Genomic DNA, 17,730 nt, shown 5'->3' with positions numbered 1-17,730 from the left:
AAATAGGCAAAATTGCTCATCTTTGCTTTCCAAAATTAAAAAAAAATAGCCAGTTTTACAATTCTCAAAATACATGAATTTAAAAACGTTAAAAGCACTCTTTCACATTCAAATGTAATCTTTTTTTCTGGTCTAAAAGAAGGGGAGAAAGTTTTCATTAAAGCTTATTTTCATCCAATGTTTTAGCTAGCTAGGTGCTAATAGATAAGCGAACAGGATACTAGCAGCTTCGATTGATGTGCTTTTGTCTCTTGTTAATAATAGGGAGAAAAGTAAGTTATCCACTGTAAATCAAACCACTTACAATTTTTTTAGTCCAATTCAATTTTTATTACTTAAAAAAATAATGAAGTGATTAGTACAATTTGACAGCCCTGCGGTAAATACCCGGCCGGACTGGACATTTTTTATTACAATTAAAAATGATGACTTTGCAGTTGGCTGGCACTAACGTTGGCTACCTTCTGTCATTGGCAAATGATACAAAGGTGTAGTTTCACACAAAAGTGTCTTCAATCAGGTCCTCGTACGACCGCGTAGTAATCGCGCCTCCTGAGAGTCAATCGCAGGAATGTCGCGTTGGCAAATCGCAAGAGCCACAAAGGACAAAGTGTCGCGTAAACGGAATGCATCTGTTCTTCGGGAAACAAAACTAGCTTCCGTGAACAGAAGAAATCACAAAAATGTGCCATTCAAACAAACACAAAAAAAAGCGGAACTACAATGTGTCAAAAAAAACGACTTTGATTTAAAATGCTGCATCAATGTGGAATTACAAACAAACTTTAGGTCACCATGTAAACAAAAAAAAAAATTTTTTTCAAGCGCTCACGCTAATGTTAGCATCACAACTACAAGATGCAAACGTGAACTTTTCAGAGCGGCGCGGGGCGAACAAAACATTCAACGTCTATCGCGTGTGCAAACTTGGAATAAATGCTAACAAGCTACGCCCGTGCAAACATTCCGGCCATTAAGTGTTGTAGCGACGACGTAAACAGAAACAGAAAAGTTCTGCGTGGCGTGCAGTCATCTTGTCGTGGGCTTCACAAGAACACAAGGCAAAAAGGAGGAAGAAGAAAAACATCTAACCTGGACATTCCAGGATTGTCCGTCCTTCTCCCCCAGAAGAAGGTGGTTGTGTCACATGATCCCGTTGGTGACGTACTGGTAGGAGTCGTAAAGTTTGGTGGTGATGGAGCGTACGGAGCCGTTGACCAGACGCTCCACCAGCAGCTGCAACTGCTGCTCCGTCAGGCTCATGTGGAAACGTTCCTTCAGGCCACGGATGGTTCCTGAACCCTGAAAGCACGCCAGGGGCAAACCTACAAAACACACGCGCACACACACCACTCAATATATCTTAAAATAAGACAATAAATCATGAACTGTAGTATTATTAGATATCAATGTGGATGAAATGCTAGCTAGCTATTAGCTAAATAGCTATCTAGCTAATTTGTAACAGACAAGGAGACAGAATGAACTTAACACAACTAGCTATCTATTAGCCAGCTGTTATTATTATTATCAATAATAATCCATTTCATTTACAAGCGCCTTTCAAAACTCTCAAGGTCACTTTACAGTCACGGGATCGGTTTTTCTGCGGGTGAGCAGCGGCAGCCACACGCGCCAACGTTCATTCCACAAATAGATAGCAAGCAAGCTAGCTAGCTCGCGAATAGATAGCTAATAGCTAGTTAATAGATGGCGAATAGATAGCTATTAGCCAGGATAAAGGTGAGTGAGTACCTTGCTGCATGATCTCCACCATGTGCAGCACTTTGTCCATATGCTTCCTGGCAGCGATCATCCCTTGTAGCATCAGCATCTTATAGTAAACAAACATGTCGCCTTCCAGACCGCCCATCACCTGAACAACACGAGAAAAAAAAGAACTTCAAGGGTCGCCCGACGGTCATTGAAAGGCGTTAAGACGACGACGCGCTCGCCTCCACAAAGTCGGCGGTAAGCTTGAAGGCAGATGTCTCAAAACCGAGATTGCGCGGAGAACTGGACAAGATGAAGCCAAAGTCGATGTGAATGATGTGACCTTCGGAATCCACGAGGATGTTACCGTTGTGTCTGCGGCGGGGGGGACAACAAAATAGATAGAAATATACATCACATTTTCCTCTTTGTTGGCATGGAAATAACAACGAGTCTGGGGAAAACTCCACTTAGCTTAGCATGCGTGAAGAAAAAGAGCTCTAATAATAATAATTCTAATTCTAATGACTGCCATCTGCAGTTCTGGAGTGGTACAGCAGCCTCTTGCACTTTCTCCATTATAACAGTAACAATAATAATAATACAATATATTTCTAAGCGCCTTTCAAAACTCTCAAGGACACTTTACAGTCACAGGATAAAACCATATAGTACCTCAAATAGAAAATGGTTACCAATAATAATAATAATACATTTCCTGTATAAAAGCCTTTCAAAGCTCTCTCAGACATTTTACAGTCAAAGGATAAAACCAGGAAGTAACGCAAATATAATAATAATAATAAAAACAAAAGAAAAATAATATTATAATAATAAAAAATAAAAAGAATACAAATAATAAAAACATAAACTAAATACTAATAATAATTAATAATAATAATAATTGTATATATATATATATATATATATATATATATATATATATATATATATATATATATATATATATATATATATATATATATATATATATATATATATAAGTGCCTGTGAAGGCTAATATTTTGTGTGACCTGTCTTTGACTTGCAGGAGGTAAGAGACGAGGCTGTAGCCGGCGCAGCTCTGCACGAAATTCCTCTGAGCGCTGAGAAATTGTTCGGTGGTGAAAGTGCCGTGTTCCTGCAGGAAGTAGTCCAGCAGCGACAGCTGACTCTGCTTGTGCACCTAGACATGATTATCAGTCCCATATTTGAGATGAAAATCACTCCGATTATGGCAACAAACGGAAACAAGTCAAACGCCACTAAGCAACCTTCATTAAACAGCAAATTAACTCAAAACAAAAACCGTATTTTCCGCTGTATAAGGCGCACCTCCAATGAATGGTGTATTTTCAAACTTTTTCCATATATAAGGCGCAGCGGACCTTTAATGAATAAAAAGTTTTGCACATATAATCTATACGTATATGAAAGAAGCCAAAAAGTAGAGGAAAATGAATGAAAAAGTCCAATGACTTGATGAAAGTTATGCCACTGTTGTACGCCATTATAACCTCAATGAATATTATTAAAATTATTAAAATTGTTAAAATTTTTATTAAAATATTACACTGTATGTCGATAGTGGACCGTTTACTTTAGTACTGTACTACAACCATTTACTGTGCTTCTTCATGCATGCCCTGTACTGGGTTCCACTAAATTGGGCCTCATCAATATTTTTTTTTGTATTCATACTCATGAATACAGGTAACATCCGACATATGACCCCCAGACCCTATTTTTACATTTTTAATTGCAACGCGCTAGTAGGCCAGCAACGTGTATGAAAATTTTGGCCAGCCAGTCAGCATCTACGCTCGCACGGCAATCGACCGCGTGATGGCATCAGAGGGGGAGTTTGCGAGTCATTTCTATTCAACATTTCAAATGGATTTCGACTTACGACCATTTTGACTTACAGCCGTTTGGTCGTAAGTCGGATGGTGGTCCTGGTCCGCATTAATTGCGATAAACGAGGGATTACTGCACAGCGGAAAATGCGGCACAGACAAAAATTGCCAATGGAAAGTGGCGATAAACGTGAACGCCGATGCTTGCGGTTACCTGATGCAAAGACACGGCATTGAGGACGGGTTCGATCATGCCGCTGTCTGACGACATCACCAGAATCTTGTAGGGTTTGATCCACAGGGGAAGTCGCTCCTGATGCCAGATGGCCTGAAAACAGCCGTCGTCGTGCTAACGTGCTAAGTGGCCAACGGTAACAGGTGGGAAAAAAAAGGAGAAAAGACGAGGCACCTGGAGTTGGGTGAGCACCTGATAAGCCAAAAGCTCTTGTCTCAAGTCGTCTCCGCATTTGACGATAACGGGAAGGAGACGCCAACCGGGCAAGTGGCCGTAAGGGGACGTCTCCCGGATGCGCCTACGCGCGCAGATTTCACGTCAAATGGCTTGGTGGCGCCATTGCTCGCGCGCAATGACGCCCAGCTACCTGACTTTCTCCTCCCAAGGTTCTTTGAGGGCGACAGCCGAAGGGTCTTCGGGATCCTTCCGGAATGAAGTGGACATATGCGTCAGGTTCTCCGACAGGCGCCGTCTGCCGCCCACGCCACAACATCGGTTAGCAGGATGAACGGGAAGCGCGCACGCAACTCCCGACGCGGACTCACCGGATGTCGCCGGCGGCGACAAACGCCTCCCTGCTCTCCACGCTGGTCAGGCTGTCCGCGGAAAACTGACTCAGGTTGTCACTGCTGCTCGTCTGAACCTCCGCCGCCGAACGAGGAGATGCCGAACGGGAAGTTGATTGATTGTAAACGAGAAGTCAAATGCAAGCGGAGTAAAAAGGAAGGCGGTCGGTTAGCATCCCGCTAGCGCTCACCTCCACTTGCAGCTGTCCGATGTCATCGATAGCCCAGGCGTCGTCGTCGTCGTTGTGGACGCCGCAGAGGTTTCCGACGGAGGGGTCCGCACTGCAGTCCAGGTTGTCGGCCGAGCGGATCCGAGTCTCGGGAATGCGGGCGGGGACAGCCGACGTCTCAAAGTTCTCGCATTCCAACACCTCCACGTAGATGATGTATGGAGCCTGCCCGCGACATATACAGTCGGGTCGGGGGTCAGACTGACAAAATGTCGTGTATTCCTCCATGATGCGAGATTATGACTGGCTCGCATATCGTCAAATCGGAGTTTTCAACCAAATTCCATTCCGGAAACCTCTTGGAGAACCGATTTGGTCGAAAACTGAAACATTTCAGCTAAGTCAGATATTGTATTGTGAACATGCTTCCTTTTATGTATCTCATTACATACTGCCGTGTGCCTCGCTCTCTTACATATGTAGTATTCTCTCCAGTTGTACACATACATATCTTTATAGAGCATATATTTTATTAAATGTTTATTTTTCAGTACAAACCAATACAGGTTGCAGGTATAAAAGCCTTAAAACATATTTATATAAGCCTGAAACGTCGTACATTCCTTCCATACAAAATATGAAACTTATGAATGAATTCACCTTATGAACGTTTAGAATGTATCGTGTTTGTAAGTTGGGGAGCGTCTGTACCGCAGTGGTCAAACCTCAGTTTTGGAACATCTCGATTCTCAACCCAAAATGTCGACTTATTTTTATACCTCGGTTTGGAAGCAAAAATGGGTTCTGGACCAAACTGAGTGCACCTGAATGCACCACTTGACTCACCTTCACTTCCTTGCGCGGCGTCCATTTTGAGCCGGCGTCTTTGTATTATTATTCAATCACGATGAGAAAAAAAAAGCAGACTGATGACACTGATCAGAAGAGGAAATGTTTCGGTTCTCGAACAGGTTTCTGGAACGGATTATGGTGGAAAACCCAGGTTCAGGTTTGACTGTCCAATGAGCCGATGGGCATACTGACCTTATCTTTGGAATTGAGCACGGCGGCCTGCGTGTGCGGAATCCTGACCAGGTGGTGGTGGAAGTCGGCGGTGGGCAGCCAAACTCGGGCGGGAAGTTTGTGGTTCAGGAGCGACAATTCGGAAATCAGACGCTGCGTCTTCTGCTCTTTACTGCGTAGCGACGCCAGCCGGCGACCGATCGCCAGAAGAGACTTGACCAGCTCCCGCTGAGGACGCAGACGCTCCGGCTAGCCACAAATCAGATTCCGGGCTCAGGAGACAACATGCTCGCAAGCGGAAAAGTTCAACCTCAGGCATTGGAGGCGCCCGTAAACAACAACGACGAGAACAAAAATGGCATCCTTCACCTCCTGTTGGTCCGCCTCCACTTTGGGGTCACTTCCTGTCCCGCGCAAGGCCGCGTCGGCGTCCGACTTGGACCTCTGGCGGATCCTCTGGGAGGGCGACGCGGTCGGTAGGGCGGCGGCGGTGGCCCGCAGCCGGTCGGACAGAATGAGTTTCCGAAGTTTGGCCCCCCGCGAATGTCGCTGGGCGGAGATGCGCATGTCGGACGAGTAGGCGCCCAGCAGCCACGCGCACAGGAGCGAGAAGACCACGCTGCTCCCGCAACGGTGCACCTGCCCGCCGGTGGCATGTCAGAAGGCCGTTCCGCTCCGCCCATTGCCCCGCCCACTCACCAGATAAGGTCGAATGGCGTCGCCCGCCTCGCCGTCCATGTGCACGTACATGCTGAGCAGCTGAGGCAGGTAAAAGTCCACATCGGCGGGCGGGAACCCGAAGAGCCGGTTCCCGATGTAGGCCTGCACCCCGGGCTCCTTGGACTTGAACAGGTAGGCCACCGCCATGGACGCGTCAAACAGCTTGGACTGGAAGAGGCGCAGGAGCCACGACGAGCGATGGGACGCCGGCGACGGGACGCAGGCGTCGGGCGACCGCTCCTCGTCCTCCTCTCCTCTCGGATGGATGCGTCTCGCTGCTGCTTTTGGACCTTCAGCAGGACTTCCCGACACGCCTTTAGCGCCACCTCCGCGTCAATCACTGCACCCCAAAAATAGAGAAGAAATCAATCAGCCCATCGATAAATACATACATACATAAGCAAATAAACAAACAAATGAATAAACAAATAGATAAATAAGTAAGCAAACAAACAACTAATAAATAAATAAGCAAGCAAATGAACACATACATATATAAATAGAATAAATAAGTAGATAAATAAGCACATCAACAAATAAGCAAATAAAGACATACAATATTAATAAATAACAAGTGGATACATAAATAAACAAACAAATAAACACATCAACAAATGAATAATAGTAATAATACATTACATTTTAAGCGCCTAAATAAATAAATAGATAAATAACTCAACAATAAATAAAAAATAACAGATAGGCAGATAAATAAATAAAGGAATGAATAAACAAATTAAGAAAATACATCATTAAATCAACAAATAAGCAGATAAATAAATAAATGGATGAATAAACAAATAAATACATAGAAATAATAAATAAGCAGATAAATAAATACACAAATGAATAAGTAAATAAACAAATATATAAATAACGAAACAATAAATAAACAGAAAAATAAACAAATAATATATTGTATAAATAATAAGTAAACAAATAAATTAGCAGATAAATAAATCTATAAAGTATGATTTATAAAATATATAAATAAACTGAAATGACGTGAAATAAAATGAAAATAAAATCTTTCCAACATCATGAATGTTGACGATTAATGTTTCAAAATAAGGTTTTAAAAGGTCTCCAAATTCAGGTTATAAAGTTAAGTTACGGTTCAATGGACGGTTTTCATGTGGTGTTTGGGTTTTAATCCTTTCAGAAGCGCCATGGACAGTTTAGCATGTTATGAGATGACTGGGTCCACGAAACCTTCAGGTTCCAACGTCGGCTTTAAATTTGGTGGAATGTTTCAAAGGAAGCTTTTCAAAGGCGCGCTGTCGGCCTCTGCGGCTCACCTTGAACGTCCTTCTCCTCTTTGTCGTCCGGGGGAGGAGGGGTGGCCGCCACGGCGTCTTGCGCGTCGCTACTCAGGCTGCTGCTACTGCCGCCCGGGCTGGAGCTGCGGGGGCTCGCAGTGGCCGAGGATGGACGATCATCCCGGGCCGGTTGCGGGCGAGGCGCCGGCCGGCGCCGCCGCTGTCGTCGGGACGGGCAGTCGGAACAGCTCTCGGAACAACGCGAAGACGATGAGGAGGAGGAGGAGGATGACGAGGTGCTGGAGGGCGACGACGGGCACGAAAACGCGGTGGGCGACAGGGATGAGGGAGCGGGCGCTGAGGTGTGGGCGGGGCTTAATTGCAGCAGATGCAGGGCGGGGGAGAAGGAAACTTGGGTGTCGCCCATTTCTGCGGAGGACAACAACATTTCTCAAGATCAACAATGCAATGTTTGACAATCTGTTAACGTTTCAGAGAGGTCCTCACAAATTCACCCAAAAGTGTATTTTCATTTCACTTGGATACTCACACTTTTTACTCACTGTGTGTGTGTGTGTGCGTGGTTAATGAGAGGAAAAAGTTCATACCACAAAAAGTAAAACGAGATTTGAACCAAATTCACCACAGGGGTGAGGACTTTGAATGTAGCCATTCAGAAAACTCACTCCTGCTGTTATTTCCGTTTCAAGACCACTTTTTATTGCTTTGTTTTTAAAGAAGTTGAAGTGGGAAATGGGCTGACATTTACTCTTCAAATGGAACACTAGTTCTTCTCTAAACTTATCAGCAATAGTGGTCCTCACTCCTAATCTGGAGTTATCCGGAGCATCATCTCACAACAACACATCTGGAATGCATTACTCTCTGTCTTCTTCCCCCCCCCCCACACACACACACACACACACACACACTTGAGGGAATTTTTGTGACGTCAATGCCGACTTCGACGAGTGTGGCGTCACGTCTGGTGGCGTCACTAGATAACGCGACAGCGACTTTGCGAACTAGTTGAGTATTTGCGCCTCGGTTGCCGAGATTTAGACTGAGAGGAGGTAAAAGAAAAAGGGTGTCCAAGCACCCAAGCAAAACACGTCATCGCCGGCTCGTTCCCAAGAGGGCGGAAAAAAATGCTTCGAGTCTTGGAGAAGACTGACCGCTAGCCAAGAGGAGCGAGTTGGTCGAGCCGCATTCGAAGCCGTCCGGACGCGTCCTGGTTTTCCTTCACCGGTCCAATTTGGCATTTATTTGTCGTCTCACGCCGGCAACGGAGCCATGTTTTGCGGTTGTTGTTTTACGGACGTGTTGTCGATACGTCCGATTTATTTTCATCCAGTCGTGACGGAAGATCAACGACTAGCTTGGGTGCAGCCAAACTAAACTTCCGGTTTTGGTCGCCATAAAAGCTTTCCACGCGTTGGTTTTGAACTGTATCAACTTCCTCATAAGTCCCCAATGGTTATTTTTGTTTGTTAACAATAATCTTTCCAATGTTAATTCGGCGACGAGTGTAGCTTTTAATCAGAATCGCCAATTTTCCCCCGTCTTTTTGTATTTCGGAATGGCATTCCACCACTTCCGCTAGTTAACTGTGTTACATGTTGACGTTGCACATTTTCCCATCTTTTTTAAGTGTCCTTCCGCTTGGAGAAACATAGACCCTTAGAAGCGAATACGGACTGATAATGTCGATTTTTCTCTTGCTTCAATTTATTTTCGTACCAGGGATGCCGCTATACAACGGCTAGAAATCTGTGTAGGCTCGTTGAAGCCACCATTATTTGATTAGAAAGGATTTTCTTTACTACCCAATGTATCAAGCGACGTTTAACACCGGAAGGTAAACAAACTATGGAGCCTTGTACTTTTTTCCTCATGAACAAGGTAACACGTTGTTAAATAAAAAATTTCTGAGGCCCGAGGTACGAATTTGACCTGTATAATTTCTGTGTCAGTTGTCCACACACGTCTGATAACCCTCGTTCATCCACCACATTAATGGAGGGAAATAAAAATAAAATAATCCAATCCAAATTCAGGTTGTAAAAATGACATGTTTAGTTGTTGTTGTTGTTTTTTTTGGATCAATCCACATAGGAAAATAGATCCATTACTCCCGGCCAATTCCACGTTCTCTTCACGTCAAACAAAGAAATGAAGAAAGCAAAAATGTACATTGCACTCATGAGTGGCATCTTGTTTTTTTCTTCCTTTTTGACAGTTGCACCGACTTGGTCAGGCTTCATGTCGTCAACCAAACGTTCCAAGAACACGTTGAGAATAAAGAACAAGTATAAAGTGCAAAAGGGAAACAACACAAATACCAAAACGGAAACAAAACCTCACAGGTAATCCATGCGGGACATTTCATAGCAGCACACAAACAAAAAGAAAAATACATTTAGAAAAAAAAATGGCAGAACTAGATGAGCAACAATGCCTCGCTCGGCGCAGCATGGCGTCCACTCAAAACACTGGCTGCAAACAGTCAGAATCTAAGATCAGGCACGTGACATGGCTTCACCCTTCTACTTCCTGCCTGAAAGTGCAAGATGGCGCATGTGCATGGTCGATCCACATGCTACCCGATTACCGATCTTTACGTCATTCGCGCCCCCACCGACTTCACGTTCAACTCGTCCTCCCAAAAAGAACTTCCACTTCCCACCATTGTTGCCGTGGAATCCCCACCGTATCATGTGACATTTTTTATAAAAGTCCCCCCTCGCAATCATCATCATCACGTGGCGTAAATGTGAGGTTAGTGCAAACAAATGTGTGAGCTAAGACGCTAACAAGATAATTTACTGCATGGGAACATTGTGCTCGCCGTTTTGGTCAAAGACATCTTCACCAATGATACGCCAAGCGATGACGTCATCACGGCAGCCAGATGATGTCAGCGGTTGGAGAGAGACCGTCCGGCTGCACGGCCGCGGGTCACGCGATGGCTCGCTTTAAACGACAAGAGCATCAGGACGCGCACGCACGCACTCACACATAAAACTCAAAACACACTCAGACATGAAAATACACTTACGCAAACACACAAGGGAAACACAAACATGCACGCACACGCACGGGGACACGCGTGTGCAAACACACACGCAACGCAAATTGGCGTGCGCGGGAGGAAAAGAAGGACAAAGCTCACAAAAGCGTAGAGGTCATTAAAAAAAGAATCCGGAACAGGTTCTGACCCGGAGAAAGTCAACTTCCTGTTTGGGCTTGTGGAGGGGGTGGGTCCGACAGACGGACAGACGGACGAACCGCAGTGTAGGTTGAGTGCAATGAGGGCTCGGCTTCGCGTATCCCCCGATCGGTCACCCGCGTGGCCAATCTGGAAGTTTGTGGTTTGAGGTAAAAGTGGCCTCTAGGGGCTGTGCGCTGGCTCCTCCCCCTTTCGGGCCAAAGAAGACGAAGACGACGCCAAGTTGCTGTCCACCGGCCTGAGCTTGAATTCCACTTGGTTGCACTCGGGTTGCATTCTGGGAGGAGCCAGCGGAAGGTTGTTGTTGTTGTTGTTGTTGTTGTTGTTGTTGTTGTTGTTGGGTCTCGGTGCTTTCTGGATGACCTCCACCATGGGCGTGCGACCAGATGGCGCCAACTCCCAGCCGGCGTTTCCTGCGCTCTGGAAGAGCAGCAGCGGGCGAGTGTGGCATTCGGGCTCCGGCTGGCTACGTTGCGCTGGCGGAGGAGGAGGCGGCGGCCCGGGCAGCGCGCTCAGAAGCAGACCGGGCGGCTCCCGGATCACCAGCTCCAGCACCGACTGCGAGGCCGACGCCGCCGACGCCGCCGCCGACGCCTTCTGAATGACGCCGCCTGTCACCGATGCGATGACTGGGCCGTGGGGGCCCACCGCTTGAGGCGGCGCGGCGGGTGGGGGTGAAGCATCCTCCGGGCGAGGTTTCCTGGGTCGCCCTCGTTTCCGTTTGACGGGAGGGGAGGCCGGCGTGCCGGCGGCGGGTTCCGGGGGCCGCTTGGCGGCGCCCTCTGGCGCTTTGTGCAGCCCGGTCGCGGGCGGCGTGGCTTTCTCTCGCTCGTAGGACAAACAGCCCCGAGGGACGATCACGAGCGGCAGCGGGCCGCCCTGCTGTTGGGGCAGCGTCGCCATGGCGATCACCTTCACGCCGCCGCCCGTCCCGGAAGCGCCGCCTGCGACTAAAGTGTCTTTGGGCGTCAGCGAAGGCGGCGATGAAGGCAACGATAGTGGCGTCTTGTCTGGCATGGAGCTGCGAGGGAGGATTCGGGGAAGCTGCTTCATGTACGCCTCCACCTGCAATCAACACACCCATTTCATGCTTTGACTTAAGAGCAAACATTTGAGATACAAGCATTGAATGGCCTTTGCTGCCACTCCCGAATTTATTTGGAAATTGAACATTGTAACATGGAGCGCCAATTCCGAATTTGGGTTTTGTCGCGAGGGGTGCCGATCAAGCGCCGGTCAGACCTCCGGCAATGTTTTTCCCTTCCACCAGGGGGCAGCTTTTTTTCTTGGTCCATGTAAGCGCTTTGTTATAGCTTCAGCTGTTGTTAAAGCGCTATACAAATCAATATGTATCTATTATATTGTATTTTGTACAGCCGCCCCCATTTCAAGTTCATATAACTCCAGAGGCATATCATTTAGGAATGAAATCTTTTCTTCTGATGAAAGATGAGAGTGTAAGGTTTCTTACGCTGAATTGAATGTTTATGTAGTCCTAAAACTCAATATTCTGTGAGTCCTGAAATGACAAAAACCCTGGCACTGGACTGGACACATTTTTCATGTCTGGCAGTGAATGAGTTAATAGAAGAAATACACCAAGAGAATATTAAGAAAAACAATTTAAAAAAAGTTACAGCAAAAATATCAAACAAATAAACAAAAGACAAAATTAATTAAACAGGAGAAAATATTTGAAAGTTTGAAAAAAAATACCCAAAAAATTAGAAGAAAAAAAAAACGGCGAATGTTTTCAGAAGTCATCGTGCACTAAACAAGCAATGAAAGTAAAAAAAAGCTCCCAGCTGCGCACCAAATGATGATTAGCATTAGCGCGCTACTTGGCTAGGCTACTGTCTTAACTCGTTCACTGCCAAATGATGTGCAAAATGTCTTTTGGACATTTTCACTCAAATTGCAGGACCCACACAATATTGACTTTTAGGATTACATCAACATTCAATGCGGCGTAAATAACCTTAAACTCTCTTCTTTAATCGGAAAAAAAAGTGCATTACGAAGTTCTATGGGCAAATCATAATTGATCAAAAAGCCAAAATTTGACAGACAGCTGCAGGGAACCTACCGCAGGCCGCAGGGAGGAGACGGCGGGGGAGGGCGGAGCCTCCAGTGACAGAGGCTTGGCCGAGGGCGTCGCTTTGTCGGCGACCGGCAGCTTTGACGCCGATGAGGAGGAAGCGGCTTCCGCGCAGTCCTTCTGAGGAAACAGGAAGTCGATCAAGGGCGCCGCACGGAGGGCGCCGGGCAGGCGGCGGCCGGATTACCTTGGAGTCGGCAGGGGCGTCACCCTCGCATTTGGACAGGGGGGTTTTCTTGATGACCTTGTGAGGCTTGGCGGGACCTCCTGGACACAGCGGACAAACATGTTTACGCACACCAGTGCGAGGCCTTCTCTGCTGGCCTACAAATATCAGAATCACAGACTCATCTGAATCCCTGAATTCTTTTGAAATAATTCCATCTTGTTTTTAAGATTCCGTTCATGACTTCCGGATGTGTGTTTTCGCATTGAAGCATTTAGCCAATTACATTTCAGCCATTTTTGGTTACCAGGGTCAGAAATCGACAATTCACATAAAAATCAATGGCGACGAAGCTGTCGCTTTAACCAAATTACGATTGGCTAGTCACTAGAGCCAATCATAGCCGCGAGTGATAAGAGCATACTGGCCACAGCTAGCACACTTTATCTTTCGCTTGCTGCCTAATGTTGTTTTCATTGTGGTTTTGTCAACCCACAACGGCTGAAAGAGAAGAAATGGATTTGGTTGCAGATTTACTGTTAAAGCCATTTTAAAGACGGACTTTTCAAGAATTGACGGACATCATTAAGAAAGGTGGGATCGCTCTAAATCTAGCGCAAATAATGTTGCAATTTCATGAGGTGATCACGAATCCACACATTGAGAGTAAAAATGTGAGCAGCTTAATGACAGTATTTCTTCACTTTCTTGAAGTTATTTCCTGGTCAACGGCACCCTCTAGCTGTGGAGCGATTGAGACGTAGCACTACTGAAGGCCTAGGATTGACACGCGCAGGCCACCAGTGACGCGCGGGCACCTGCAAGCGCTGCCGACGCCACCAGCTCGGCTTGACTGCATCGCGGGTTGACGATGTGTTCCTGGATGAGGTAGCGAGCAATCTCCACCACTGTGTCGAAAGAACGTTTCAGGATCTTCTGCGCCCAATCGCAAATCAGCTCGCACGCCGCCTCCGTCACTTCCTGCTTATACGTCTGCACCAACTCCGTCAACTCGGCCTGAGGGTGAGCAAAAAGGAGGAGACGGGGATGGGATCGATCCGGCGGGTGTGCGGATAACGTGCGCTCACGCCGCTAGCTACCGGGTCGCTCTTGAGGTCCAGGTTGGGCAGCAGCGGCATGTTGAGTACAGTCTTCCGGCGGATTCCGCTGTAGCAGTATGTGTCGCCTGGCAAGTTAAGGAAAGCTCACGGCCCATTTGACACTTGGATGACGAAAAGTGGCCATTTTGGGGCACGTTTCATCTCAACGCGAGGATATTTGGACTGGCCTCGGCCTCCGAGGCGTCGGGCTTTAATGTTGGGGAAAATATCTCGGATGATTTTTCCAAAGTTGGCGGCGCTCAACGGACGATGTTGCAGGTTCTCGCAGTAGCGCCTGAAAAGGGCGCCGGATACTCAGACGCTATGGAGGACGACGGGTCAGCGCGAGTGAGTGTGCGCGGTGCGCTTACTTGTACGTTTCATAGACGTCCTGCTTGGGCAGACACGTGTCAGAGTGCTCCTCCAGGTGGCTGCGGATCCAGTTGCAGGTGTGAACTTGGTCAGACGCGTTGAACAAACTGTCTCCTCCGCCGCTACGGCCACGCATACACACACACACACACGCACACACGGAGTTAGACTGATTTTGGGGGTGTGGGGGGTGACTCGACAGCGACAGCGGTCAGACCTCTTGTCGCCGGCGCCGAGGCCCGACGGCAGCTGGAGATACAGATACAGCTTGTCGTTGTCCGAGAAGCGCTGAACATCTTGCTGTTGAACAAGAACGCGCCGTGACATCATCAATCGGTACGAGTGGTGATTCTCCTTGTTGGTGTCATGGCAACGGGAGACTGATATGTACCGCTGCATTATGTCAACGTTCAATCTCAGATGGATGAAATGTCCATTTTTGTTGTTTCTTTTAGCACGTAGAGTTGTTGTGCGTCATGTGGAAGGTTTTTAACCTTGTATTAAACGTTTACGTAGTCCTAACACTCAATATTCCTGCAATTTCAGTTCAAATGACCAAAAACCTGGCACTGGAGCGGACACATTTTTGGCAGGGAATGAATGAATACAGAAATACATCAACAGAATATGAAGAAAAACAATTTGAAAAAAAAAGTAACAGCAAAAAACACAAATAAATAAAAGAACAAACCCAATATGGAATGAATAGATTGTTTTTCAGCATTTTTGGCCACAACGTTCATCAAAGAGGAAACTGCTCAGCGATTGCGCCTTTTCGGCAGCACGAATATGTCAGCACTGTTTTTGATTTGGGAGCAATCTCTGTGCCATTTGACTGTCATCGCCATGACGTCCCTGATCCACTGGTGAAAAGGACGCTTTGATCCCCTCCTCTTTCATTTCAAGAACTGCTTCGTACAACAAAGAAGGTGCAGAACGTACTTGAGATTGAATGACTGTCTGTGTCTTTTGTGTTGTGTCACATTATTTGTTTTTTTAGTTTGTTTCACTTCAAGATGGCGGCGTGAGCGTGGCTGCCTTGACAGCGGGTCTTGTATTTTGTTTTTCTACTTCTTTCTTTCCTTTCCTCTTACTTTCATCACTTTGCTGTTGTGAAATGTACATTTATCCACCGTGATAAAGGCTAATAAGGGCTAATTCAATCCATTCCAATTTCAAATACATTTTGATTCTTGACGTTGTGATTCGAGATTGTTTCCTGATGATGCAATTTGATTTGCGTTCCTTCATTTGCAATTCACTTGGGAGTTTGATTCACTTTTTGTCAAAAAAGAATTGTTTTGGTAGGAAAACAATCATCCAAATGTTGCGTCAGGATAGTTCTCACCAGGATCTGGTCCACTTTGCTCTGAACACTCTTCCTGCAACAGAAGACAAACAGAACCTGAGATTGTTGAGGCTGTCTGTCTGTTGTTGTCGTCCGGTGACGCTGGGTACGACGTACGAGATGTTTGTCTTGAGCTTTTGCACCAGCATGCTGGGCTCGGTGTCGCCGTCTGGCGGATCCGAGTTACCGTCCTCGCCGCCGCCGGGCTGGCACCGGTGCTGCTCCTCCAACATGTGGACCCACCCGATTACGCAGTGCTCAGGAGCACCATCTAAACACAGGTGGGACGGCCCCTCAAAGTTGCTCTTCATTCATCCAAAAACAAATACATGGGACATCTTCACAAGTCCTCAAGAGCTGGACACGGACACTATGCCAGCTGACCTTCCTGGACCGCTTAAAGGACAACCGACACCATTTTTTTTGGTTTCCTAACTGACATCAGAAAAATGTTTGATAGCATCTAAAATACCCAAAACATGCATGATGATATTTTGAGTCAAATGCAAAACACCAATAAAAATGACTTCAAGTGTCCAAAAACGACGTCAAAATAAAACCAGAAATGGCCAGCTTAAGAAGGTCCCGCCCCCTTGTTCGTGGTGTCACGCCAAGACGTCTTGCCTTGCTCGAGAATCAAAACAATGGCTTCAGATTGGGAGAAGATGCTTTCTTGTTATTCATCCAGTTATGAATAGGATTCAAAAAGTTCTGAAGAGGAAAGCATAACTGTTTGCAATCGATTAAAGAAGTCCTTCCGTCTCTTTTTGAGGAGTCTGGACTCCAATGTAGCATCCCAGAAAACGCACAAGATGGGGCCCAAGCTCCGTTGGAAATGGGCTGTTTGTCTGCTGGGGTTTGTGTCAACTACTAGCAAATAGTAGTCTTGGTGCAACACACAATGATTCACCATCGCGTTATTTATGTGTTTTCCTTCTAATTTCGCCATCAACACGAAGTTTTCAGTCCAAACAAAGTACCCAAAATGCATTGTGCGTTGCTTTCACAGTCAGCTGCATTCCAGACGTGACGTCACGGTAGGTATCGTCACCAATTCAAAAACAAGACTTCCTGAATATTCAGCGCGAGTCTTAAAAGGTAAAATATAGCTACTATATGCGGTGGAATCTTTGTAAAATACGCTCAGGAGAAGTCATTAGAAGTGATTTTACAAATGATGGACACAACTTGTCCGGAGGCGTCGGTTGTCCTTTAAGGCTCATGTAGAAATAATATTGAATCGAGGTGCTAACCACCAAGTCCCCGTGCTGACCGAACAGTGAATTCCAGCAAATGTGATGTACTTCAAGATGTGTCTTGGACATACGTATGTGGACACATTTGTATGAGTTGAATGAACACACACCAAGTAAAGATGAGTAATGATCAAATGTCTTCCGAGTTTGAGGCCGCTGCTCAGCGGCGTTTTTGGGACTTCCGCCGCCCGGCCAGTCGCTTCGACCCCGGGTGGAGGAGGCGAGGTGACGCAAGACTGCTTTCTGTCTGCCGCCATGTGTCGGCTTCGTTAGCGTCGAGCTAAGCACCTAGCCGCCATGCTATCGGACCGGAACGGACACACCATGATTATTATTATCATTCATATCATAATCCTAAATCTCACCAGCACTCGTACAAACCGGCAAACATGATGTCACCCGAACAGTCGCGACGATGCCAACGTTTGTCTCGCGCGAACAAAGCAAACCCAGCGCGTTGCTATTCAATAGCATCAGCTAGCAAGCTACGAAGCGAGCCCGAAACTTGTTTTTCGAGGCCATATTATTTGGAAGTAATCCCCAAAGCGCGGGTAATGACTCGTGTTACGAAATGATGACAACACTTATGATTAACAATACAGCTGACATTTTAAAAAAG

The 17,730-nt window shown here is 46.4% G+C and overlaps 2 protein-coding genes across 4 annotated transcripts; both read right to left on the bottom strand.

Moving 5' to 3' along the window:
- Nucleotides 1-98: 98 nt before the first annotated feature.
- Nucleotides 99-9,469, bottom strand: LOC148883272 (phosphatidylinositol 4-kinase beta-like). Its single transcript, XM_089023045.1, is given in 15 exon segments — nt 99-1,325; nt 1,756-1,876; nt 1,956-2,088; nt 2,748-2,899; nt 3,784-3,897; nt 3,979-4,102; nt 4,172-4,276; nt 4,350-4,447; nt 4,562-4,765; nt 5,585-5,812; nt 5,933-6,202; nt 6,263-6,538; nt 6,541-6,623; nt 7,582-7,971; nt 8,718-9,469. Coding segments are annotated over 14 exon segments (2,478 nt in total). The 5' UTR covers nt 7,970-7,971; nt 8,718-9,469; the 3' UTR covers nt 99-1,143.
- A 125-nt stretch (nt 9,470-9,594) lies between these two features.
- rfx5 (regulatory factor X, 5) lies at nt 9,595-17,703 on the bottom strand. Of its 3 annotated transcripts, none has more exons than XM_089023046.1 (11): nt 17,477-17,703; nt 15,973-16,126; nt 15,856-15,889; nt 14,725-14,807; nt 14,507-14,629; nt 14,314-14,430; nt 14,136-14,214; nt 13,854-14,052; nt 13,057-13,193; nt 12,858-12,989; nt 9,595-11,836 (listed from the first exon to the last, which is right to left on the bottom strand). In XM_089023046.1, the coding sequence occupies exons 1-11, from the start codon at nt 17,583-17,585 to the stop codon at nt 10,934-10,936; spliced, it is 2,070 nt and encodes a 689-aa protein (XP_088879172.1). In that variant the 5' UTR covers nt 17,586-17,703; the 3' UTR covers nt 9,595-10,933. The 3 variants fall into 3 exon arrangements, with proteins under 3 accessions (XP_088879172.1, XP_088879173.1, XP_088879174.1); XM_089023047.1 differs by having other exon boundaries at nt 13,057-13,136; nt 17,477-17,701; XM_089023048.1 differs by having other exon boundaries at nt 12,858-12,986; nt 13,057-13,136; nt 17,477-17,701.
- Nucleotides 17,704-17,730: the final 27 nt, after the last annotated feature.

The sequence above is a fragment of the Hippocampus bargibanti genome, linkage group LG20, assembly GCF_051943395.1.
Source record: "Hippocampus bargibanti isolate YZ-2025 linkage group LG20, ASM5194339v1, whole genome shotgun sequence".
Taxonomy (NCBI): domain Eukaryota; kingdom Metazoa; phylum Chordata; class Actinopteri; order Syngnathiformes; family Syngnathidae; genus Hippocampus; species Hippocampus bargibanti.
The sequence above is the reverse complement of the archived record's forward strand: the minus strand, read 5'-3'. Positions and strand labels throughout refer to the sequence as shown.

What these genes read in the sequence shown, in the direction of transcription:
- rfx5 (XM_089023046.1), bottom strand. Translation starts at nt 17,585, where the DNA reads ATGCTATTGAATAGCAACGCGCTGGGTTTGCTTTGTTCGCGCGAGACA. An exon ending in GACGTCTATGAAACGTACAA is followed by an intron (nt 14,431 to 14,506) that starts GTAAGCGCACCG and finishes CGCCCTTTTCAG; the next exon opens with GCGCTACTGCGAGAACCTGC. An exon ending in ACGCCCCTGCCGACTCCAAG is followed by an intron (nt 12,990 to 13,056) that starts GTAATCCGGCCG and finishes CTGTTTCCTCAG; the next exon opens with AAGGACTGCGCGGAAGCCGC.